The sequence below is a fragment of the Egretta garzetta genome, unplaced genomic scaffold, assembly GCF_000687185.1.
Source record: "Egretta garzetta isolate BGI_Z169 unplaced genomic scaffold, ASM68718v1 scaffold282, whole genome shotgun sequence".
NCBI classification, from domain to species: domain Eukaryota; kingdom Metazoa; phylum Chordata; class Aves; order Pelecaniformes; family Ardeidae; genus Egretta; species Egretta garzetta.
Genome location: NW_009259036.1, coordinates 921,854 through 932,470, shown reverse-complemented (window position 1 = coordinate 932,470; position 10,617 = coordinate 921,854). Strand labels below are relative to the sequence as shown.

General features: G+C 36.1%; 1 protein-coding gene across 1 annotated transcript in view; it reads left to right on the top strand.

The window, feature by feature from the left end:
- Nucleotides 1–10,617, top strand: part of LOC104122698 (protocadherin-9) — a 693,340-nt gene that overhangs the window by 3,014 nt on the left and 679,709 nt on the right. The window contains 1 exon segment of the mRNA XM_035890417.1: nt 1–42. This exon segment is cut by the window's left edge and continues 29 nt beyond it. Coding sequence (XP_035746310.1) covers nt 1–42 — 42 coding nt within the window.

Genomic DNA, 10,617 nt, shown 5'->3' with positions numbered 1-10,617 from the left:
CAAGGAGGCTTCAAGACAAAGGGCCCCTTACACACCAGACAGGTAAACGAGCACTTTTACTGGTCTATAAGTACTGCATACAAGTGCCCAATCAACCAGTATTAAAAGTGCCACCATGTTGTGGGTTTTTTTTGTTTCAGTCTAATTTAATTTAGTTATATTATGGGGGGAAAAAAAAAAAGACAAAAACAAAAAAAACTTGACCCCTTTATAATTTACCTGGGGCTTAACCATGCTTTTGCAAAATGCCTCTGATACTTTGGGGTTTTGAAGATGACTGATTGTTAAAGGACTGTTATGCATCCGTGCATGTGCATGTACATGTGCATAAACAAAACTGAAAAAAAAAAAACAACTTTTTTTTTTTTCTCCCCAGTATTTGACTCTCCAAATGTAAAAGTTATTGAAGAAGAAAAACTGTTCCCTTATATGCCAAATTTCAGTCAGAAAATGTGACTGTTTCAAGATTGAAGGGATATGTACATTCAGTTTCAAATTTTGAAGTGAGTTGGCTTGAGTTTCTTCTATAGTTCAAACTGATTTGGAACCTTGTTAAGTTAGTGTTACTAAAGGAGTTAATCTTTTTCCCTGACAAAGACAGCCGAATTTCCAAGCTACTTCATCTGTGAAGCATGTGGTTGGTTGGTAGGAGATAACTAAGCCATATGGAAGTCTTCCTCTGCTTTAAGTTCAAAACTATTCTGTTGTAATAGATTAAAGTTGGTATCGCATAGACGGTTTGCTGCATATTTAAAAAAAAAAAAAGGCCAAAGCATACTTTTGAAAGGAATGCATTCTCTGAATACATCTGAATTATGCAGAAAAAGAAGTCAGCCCATTGTAAATATTTTCTCATCTTAGTAATGCATAAGCGAGCTGTCATAACTCATTTTAAACTGTGAAATACGCCATATGAAGAGGGATTAGGAGGCTGAGAAACTCATATTTCAACCAAATCCAGCATTAGTTTTTCTTAGGTCTAATAATTCCTTGCTAATAAAGATTTAAATGCGGCGCTGTCTAATTTATTTTATTGGTGCTTGTCTTTTGCCACTAAATTAGCGTGTCAGTGTAGCCTGTAGATGGCACTGAGGTACCATGTCGCTTAGAAGAGGGAGGGAAAAATCAAACTGATATTCCAGCCAAAGAACCTTTTATTTAATAATAGTTGCACCGGAGTGGTCAGTAGTTAAGTTTGTGTGTTTGCAAGGCAACTTCCTTAGTGCTTCGCTTTCGCTGCACCGGCTCGCTGGGTGTTAGGAGTCACACTCCTAGTCCTGCTGGCACTGTACCCTCCAAGTTATGGTGATTTGTCTGAATTTATTAGAGACAGGGATCTTAAGAGAATCAAGTGAGGCACATTTAGGCTTGTCTTTGCAAAAAGATTTTGACAGTAGGCAAGTTTAGGACAAAGTCATCCTCTTGCTGTTGTGTTAGCCTTATCTGAGATGAATGTGACGTTCCCAGAACTGTGTCTTGACTTTGGGTGTCTGTAAGGTGTCACACTAACAAGATGCTAAGAATAAAACAAGCACTTTTGAGGCAGTTCTGCTAAAGTAACTGCTCTAAAACAACTTGTACTTATGATGAGACACTGAAAACATCACAGAATGTTGTCACAAAACCTTAACCTTTCTAAGGACTTTAAAGAAGGGTATACTCCCGGAGTCGTCTTCAGGCTGTTACACAGCGTCATATACATACTGTCAGCGTAAGTTAAAAAAAGAACCAGTTTAAAAACACCCCAAAAAATCTACAGAATAATAATATATTATTATATGAATAATCTCTGGTTACTCAGCTGAAGTTTTCTCCCCAGCTTTAGTTACAAAATGTAACACCCCCAACCCACACATTCCTTTTCTGTTCTGAGTTGTTGTTAATTTAGCTTAAATTAGCATTCCAAACTCTGCTAGGAAACTCAGACTTAATCCACCACAGCATCTAGAGGCAGTTAAGACCCCCAAAATTATTTACCTGACAGTATGTATAAGCTCTGCACAATGAAATTGAATTTGAGGGGGGGAAAAAAAGAAACAAAAACTACTGGCAGTATTTTCAGAGTTACCCGTGTTCATTACATTAAATATACTGGTTTCAGTTTAACAATAATATCAGTCATTATACCTGTATATGGACCTGATTCAAATTCCACTGAGTCTTACTGAATCCTTTTTGAAGTCAGCAGATACTCCTATCATATGATTTGGATTGCTCCTTGCAAAAGCTGTACTATTACATGTAATTGAAAATATAACACCTTCTTAGGTAGACAGTTATCTAAACTGAGCTTGTGTGTTTCTATTCTGTGGAAAAGGAGATAGTGTCTTTCCCCTCCCCCCCCCCTCCCAGGGGTGAGTGTTACAGGACATATCCTTTTTATGCCCCCTTGTCACTTTTGGCTGGAGGAGTATAGCCAGCAATGGTAATAATCATTAGCAGCCTTTCTATTATTCTGTCTGTAATTCCTGAAATTAGGATGCATTTTAGCTAATATTCATTGGCACAGGAGTTAAATACACTTTCATAGGTCTTTTTTTCAGATTTGTGATAGAGTATGGCCTTTAAGCAAAGTATTCAGACTTAAAAATCTTCCTGAATAGTAGTGTGTCCTAATGCCACAGTAGATGAAAAACATTTTTTTAAAATTTCTTTAGGAAGAGATACTTAGTTCTTTGCCACTGTACTCTTTTCTTGAGGCTTGACATAACTAATTTCTCTGTATCTAATGTTAGAAGTTGTATTAAGTTACCTATATATTTGGCAAGTTTTCTTTATGTGGTTTGCAAAGGGTGCGGGAATTGCTGTGGAGGATGTTAAAATAGGGGAAGAAGAAATATAGGATTAATATATATCTAAGAAATACTAGCATCCTCCATTTTTACTTACAGGTTTTTTTCAGTCCAAGGTAAATACACATGCAATGTATCTTGCAGATACATTAATATTAATAGAGAGCTGAGACTGAAGTCCACACTTGGACTTTATTCAAGCAAAATCCCATTAGTTTTAATGGGAGCTTGGCCCTACAAATCTGTTAGAACTGGGTCCCAAGTCAGAAAGCTTTTAACATTCAAAAACAGATTGTTCAATACAAATTTCTTAGTATTTTTTGCTGGGCAATTTCTGTGCAATCGTCAGTAAATTTAGTGGAAATTCTGTGGTTAAGTCTCCACATGTCACTTTGAATTTCACAGGCTGATGTTTCAGAAGTACCCAGTATAAAAGCCAAAGCCTTCTTCAAGTGCCTATCTTGCAGTAAACCTGGTGGATGCTCTGAAAAGAGCATTTTTGAATACTTGAACTTGGGATTGTTCTAAATGCTAATTCACATAATTAGGAGTATGGAAAGGATGTTGCACACCACCAGCTTATATAGCTAAGCTTCCAAAATCAGTGTTATGACTCATAAAGAATACTGAAATCTATGCAGGCTTCTCAATCAGTGTTCTTTTCAGTATTTGATTGAACTTTAAAATGCGCTTCAAATTAGTAAGTCACTACACCAAACAGCTACATAGAAATACAGTAGAAGACAACATGTTGTATTCTTCTATGTGAAAGACCTTATAAAAAGCAAATAAACAGACAAAAACCTCCCACTCAGTGTCATTAGATTAACAATAGATTAGATAATAAAAGAAATTAGGGCCAATTTACCATGGTTATCCCAGTTTTAAATGATAACAACTTAATTTAATCAGATTTGAAGTACAGCAGTGACAACACAGGTTTAAAAATATGTATCAGTATGGGTTATGAGCAAAACCTTCAGTATTCATTCCTAATCGAATAGCATTTAGGCATGTGCTTAACTTTCATTTAAGGTGGTGGGACTGAAGCAGATCCTTAAAGTCCAAATTACTTCAGAAGTTGTCTTCAAGAAGGACAGCCGTAAGCACACTCTAAGCACTTTTCTGAATCAAGATGATAATTTAGAAATTTTGGAAACGTGCACAGTTCTAGTAGATTCAGGAAAGCTAAATATATGTTAACACTGTCCTTTTATTTCTGTGCTCTGATGGCAGAAATTAAGGATTTGGGGCTTGACTGACACATTAAATGCATTTCACACTAAGGTATATTTTTAATCATATAGTCAATAACATAAGCTCTATGGAGCTTGCTTTACTCCTTTTTCAGTCAATGGACTTTTTGCCTGATCAAGGAATGAGTAGCCAGGCTCCTGCTGATCAATGCACATCACTTAAGCTTTCTGTGGCAAATGTAATTGATGTTATCTTACTCTTGAGTGTTTAAATTTGTAACTTTAGGGTTTATGTAAGAGAAAAGAAAAGCTGAAAACATTAATGACTCTTAATTTGATACGCTGAGAGTGGCAATTTCAAGGTGCATAAGTTGATGGAAATCTGCGTTGGAACAGCAGTGCAGAGTCTACGTCACCTGCAAATATTAAAATTCTGTAACCATAGCATTCCATAATTCTGAGCGCGGTATTATTTTTAGTGGCCTTGTTTTACCGCTTAGTATTAAAAGTAGAATTCCATTGTTTCTTTTTATGCTTAATTTGTTTTATATGTTAGCATGGATATTAGTCTTGGGTGAGAACTAGTCACCTGGAAAAACGGCTGCATGTAAAATTCAATTGTTTTTTAGTTCTATATATTTATATATCTATATCTATACTAAAATATTAGAAATTATTAAAACGTACAGTGTAGTTTTTCTGTCCTTGTATAACTGAAAAATAGGTTAACAGATTTTGCTCAACTGTCTACAGAAATTCATCTTTGAGCTGAGAGCAAGCATGGAAAATTTCAGCTGAAAAGAAGAATTTTTCAGAAAGTTAAGAGCATGTGAAAACTGGGGGTTATAATGGAAATCTGAACATAACCTTAAGCTATAATACCATTTTCAATAGTGACAGTAGAAATGCTAAACTGGAGTAGGGAACATTTTGTGTGTACAGATACAGACAGTAAAAGCTTAGCAAGCTTCATTGCTTTTTAAACATTTCCCATGCAAAAAAGATTTTTATCAGAAACACTGAGGTCTCATCTGTCCTGAATGTGCAAAGCCAAAATTTCACAAATGGTAATAAATGTGTGCCACACACTGGAGTGAGAACCGGATCCTGGGAGTTCAATGCTGTTGGAATTTTATATGTTCTTTTGTATATAGGAACAAGGAGGGATCTTTTTAGTTTCCATTTCAGATTTTCACTTCCAAAGAATCTATTCTTATAGCACAGCAAAACCATATCAGCCACACTTTATTGACAGCAATTTTATTGTAGCTAGAGGCTTACAGTAAGCTGTTTATTGCTGTTCCCTAACTCGGTTGACAGCAATTGGGGAATTAATTTTCTTGCCCCTGATGTGCTTTCTTGGGTATAAACAACAGATGTTAAAGATATGAAAACTGTGAACCATTTGCATTCAGCAACTCTTCATGGGCACAGTCTACCTGTCTGAAGTGCAGGTTTCAAGTCCTAAGTAAGATTACTTCATCAGTTCTAGGATTCTTATTTTTGCAGTAGAACTGTTCATCTATACATATTCTATACCAGGGCAGATACATAACACCTAATGGACCAATCCTCATCCAGGCAATTTCAGTTCAAGAATAGCTGAGTTCAAGTTTCATTTATTTCAGGAGACGCTGTATCTTCTTGCTCCAGCATGTAATTGCACCGAACATACAGAATATAATTGACAATATGGGCATACCATGTTCTGAAAGATCTAACAGGAATTACAGGTGATGTCTGAATTTTTTTAGTATCACTTCTCCCACAAAATATCATGGTGGTCTGCAAAATCTATACTCATAAGTTTCCTCAATTGCTACTCACATACAACCATCTCACATACATTCTGTAATGTCCATGTCTTTGCTGAAGAAAAAAACAAACACATGCAAAATCGTATATTATTTTCTTCTTCTTTTATTACTGCTTTGACTTTCCAGCCTGTAAGTGGAATGTATGTAAAATGATTTATCCCAATAGACTGATGTGGGCATTTAATCAGTTCATTTCTGGTTTACATGAGATAACATTCCATTGACTGGAAAAAGATTTCCCAGGCTGTAGATAAGAAATGAATGGATGCTGTCACATTTTACTGAAGTATGGGGGAAGGGGAGTATCTTTTCTTCATTTCCATTGGTGTCTTTTTGCAAGACATTTGCAACATAAGGGGCATCTTACCTGAGATTTCAAGTGCTTGTTTAGACGCAAAATGCGTATAAACTTAACTGTTCCTTTATAATTAAAATACCATAGAAAAGAGTTCCTTCTAATATAGTTGCAATAATTTTGTTGCAATGGAATATGTTCTAGTGGGCTACAAACTCTCTCTGGAAACAGAAATAGCCATTACTGACAGAAGACACTTGAAATTGGTATAACTGTGCTATTATGTTGGTCATGCGATTATGAAAACTTCAAATAAATAAATAAACAAATAAAATTGTTTTGTATAGCAACTTTGTTGTAGCCATACAAAACCATGTGTAGATTATTCCTAGGTCCTAAGGATTCAGGGAAGCATTGGGGTCACTATAATTTTGATACTAAATTCATATTGATCTTACTAAAAAAAAAAATCTGGAATTTCAAATCTTGGAAAGATTTGGCCTGCATTCTCAATTTTTTTTTCAGTTCTGTGAGTACAGTGAAATATGTATGATAATACAGAGAAAGGTGGTTAAAAATCTGATTTGTGGTCATACTGAGGTGTCCAAATGGTACTAGTCTTAGAAGTTACCCATTCTTAATTTCTTCTTGTTGTTTCTTTTGCAGCTAGTGAGTTGCGGGGGAGATTTGTTTTAAAGTCTTGGCATGGGTTGTCCTGCATCTTCTGTGGCACAGAGGGAAAATTGAATAATTCAGCATTTGTCAGAATTTGTTGGTGTGTAATGTCTGTAGTTTCCTGTGAGCTGATGTTGTAGCTTTGCTATTTCTTTTGTGAAATGCCATACTCAATTTTTTGTGCACATATATTATTACTTGAAAGTTGTTCTGGAATATGCACACTTCTTGCTATGAAAGGAATATAAGGAGCCCTTTCTTAGAGTAACAGTTCAACATTTAAGATAAATCCAAACAGGGGTAAATCTGCTGACTTACGCCATCTGCAGCTCTTCCTGATGTTAACTTCTTTATAAAAGCAATAGGATGATGGTATTTCCAAACTCTAAAAAATAAGTAAAACTAATTGGGAGGCAAGTGAATTAAAAATTATTTTATTTTGAGCTGAATTTGATAAAATGTGGAGGATCAGCTGTCAGATTTTTCTTCCTTCCTTTGTTTCCTCCCCCAGGTTTGCAGAAACAAGATCTAGGTAGCATTTTAAAATAGCAGCCTCTCCCCACTCCAGAAAATTAAATTGGATATTCTCACTAGCTTTAGCTGAAAGAGGGTGGCTATTGATACAGATTTGTAAAACACTTAGTAGCCTCAAGCTGATATTCGTCCATTCTTCCTCATTCCTTCCAGCCAAATTGAGTTACATACAACCACTTTTATTTGTAATTTTGCAAAATATTCTTAGTACCTCCTAGGCTTTAATGTGTTACTAGTAAGAAAATTCTGTGATTGGTATTCTTAATTGTTATAAATTCTTAAATATCTGCCTGTACAATATTTTCAATCAAATGAGCTACTTTAGCCTGTGCCTTATATGGTCATATAGGGTTAAAACACAAAAAAAAAAAAAAAAAAAAAAAAAAGGAAGACCATGTTTCAGTTGTGAATTGTGTTTGCCATTCTTACAACTTTTTGTGGATTGGTAGCTAGCATGGCTAAACCTGATAGATGCAAATTTCTGTCTCATAATCTGTGATCCTTCAAAACACAGAAGGTTATGGAGGCAACTGTGTTTCTGATGTAAAAGCATCTATAGGATACATATGTTTCTATATATGACCTATATATCATGTTATTAAAGGGAGCATTCACTCAGAATCTGTAAGAGAAATAAAGGGTTTGCTACTGAACTTCATGGTCGAGTACTTTCACCACTGAGGTTTATGTGAGTCTTTATCTTCTCCTACCAGTACTTTTTGAAAAAAAATTTTAACAAAAGTTTAGATTTACAGGAAGGGGTCCAGGAGCTCCAGAAAAGGGTACAGACTAGTGAATTTAAGAGAACACCCCATTCCTGCATAGAATAAGATGCAGAGCCTGAAGGGGAGTGATATTTAACCCCTGTTTTTAGTAGCTTTTCATTCAGTGGGGTAGGTTTTGGGAATACTGTTGTTATGCCAGTCCCTCTCCTTGCAGCATGTAATGAATATATCTGAACATTAGGGTTGCTTCAGGTGCCCAACTTCTGATTGTGGGTCTAGCCTAATTTCTGTAAATGATGTTCATGAAAAGTATAATTTGTATAATCTCGAGCAGTATACTTAGCTGGTAGTGCCTGTGCACACAGTACATGATTTTGCTTCTGTTGACATTATGGTGGGGTTTGTCTAATTTCTAATCATACATCAAATCTCAACTGCTTCACTGGGTTCATGATTTACTCCACCCTAAAGAAAATACTCTGGTCTAAACTAGTTGCCGAAGCTGATGGATAGAGTTAGGTGGGATGGTGGGATGCATCCCACGGCAGTGCAGAGTATGATCCAGTGAAGAGTATGATCCAGTGTGATCCATACTCTTCACTTTACCAGTGAAGAGCATGATCCAGTCTAGTTTTCTCACTGAAGTCAAGAGAAGGGTTTTAAGGGTATGCATTTCTTTAAGAAAAGGTATTATTTGAGTAGTGTATATGTGCACAAAAGTCTATAATGTGCACGGTTGCCTTTGGGAAGGTCTTCTTTAGATCATGGCTCAAATTCAAAGGGTCCCGAAGCAACAGAAAGACTCTTACTGACGTTTTATTAAATTGTTATCTGGCCATTCGTACAGCTGTCTATTTTAGCAAGACGGTGCAATGAAATACCAGTTATTTTGTTTTGGTGCTGTGCTGTGCTGTTCTTCCTCAGCGCTGCGTGTTCCTTAATACCTCATTCTGTGAATGTGAGTAGAGAAAAAGGTAGCTGTAAACTTTTGATCTCTACCCTCGGTCATACCTGGCCGTTCACATTATAGCATAAAAATGCTTCTTTTACCTCTCTGGTTTAGGTATGTGTCTATAGCAGTATGAATTTTCAGTCACTTGTCAGATTGTTTCACTTTCACTATTTCAAAAATACAGGTCAAAACATCAGTGAAGTGCTAGTGTTACCAGTAAGGGAATTTGAAATTGCCTTTGGTTTGTGACAACAGTACCCTGAAAAATGGATTGTATTGAAGTCTGCGGCATCCAGAGCAGTAGAGGTAGACTATGCACCAATAGCAAAGCCCTAGTCATCTCCCATATTTTTAACAACTGCCAGATAAATAAAAAACCAAATGAAATCTGCATTTGTCTAAGGACAGTAAACCTTGCCTGTTGAAATTTAATCTCTTCCCTGTACAGGAGATGGACCTTCCTATTTGAGATTTCATCAGTTTCATTTCAGAAAGCTGTTACATCTGTCAAACATTTCAGTTTGAAATGAACGCCTCATTTTTTTTTTTTGCCTTTGTAAGATACAAGAGCACCAGGTTGTCAATCTGCAGAAATACAAAATGAGACAAGATAGGTGATCCGCTACTATGATTGGCATTTTATTTTTATTTTACAACCCCTTTTTTCTTCCTCAAGCTGCAATGACTTAAAAATGGCAATGCTTGTCTATACTGTGGAAACAGATGAGAAACATGGATGTAAGTGAAGGGAAGCCACCCTCAGTTCGCCCCAATGCTGTTTGTCTTGACTTCTGATGGCCATCCCTTTGAGAGTACTGGTTACAGTCCAGGTGGACAGTGAAGCTGTAGATGACTAACACTATGAATTGTGTGAATGCCAGTCTTGTGTGAATGAGATGAGAATCGATTGTTTGAATGAGATTTAAATATACTTACTTTCGGTTTTCTTCATTTTTGCTACAGAATTAATTAATTGCAGCAAACCTCATGCAGTCCATAATATTTAACTGGTAGAGCAGGACCACTTCTGGGTGGGCTGTGTAGGCTTTCAAAGTGCCTCCAGGCAAAGGGATGGTCCAGAACCTTCAGGAAGTAATTTGAATCCTGTACCATTTTTGGTTTTTTAATCTGCTTCCCTGATTAAAAATCAGAACTTTTGTTTCTTACTGTGATTTTTCAAATTCTGGACTAAGAAATTGTCAAAATGGTAGGTGCTTTTCAAGAATTTTAAGAAATTGATGCACTTGTACTATTACTCAGCTCTGCTCAGATCTAGGCTTTGGCCTTCTTCTGTGCTTTAGCAGTTGATTAAGAAATATTCTAATCCGTCACACAGTACCAAGAAACTAATGGCTTGTGGAGTATTTTAGTCTCCAAGCTTCCACTATAAATGATATGAAAAATAGTGTAATTTGGCTGATGCTTAAATACATCTCTTTCTTTTAGGAGACATTGTCACTGTCCTTTCTTGTTTCTCTTCTAAATCTCCTCTTTCATTCTCTGAGCACACTTATTTTTGTAAAACATATGTATGCACATATTAGAAATCTGAGATTTCCCCTCAAATGAATACTATCACAGTAGAGAATTGGCACATTTTGTGTATGATCTGTTGTAGCACACCCAACTCA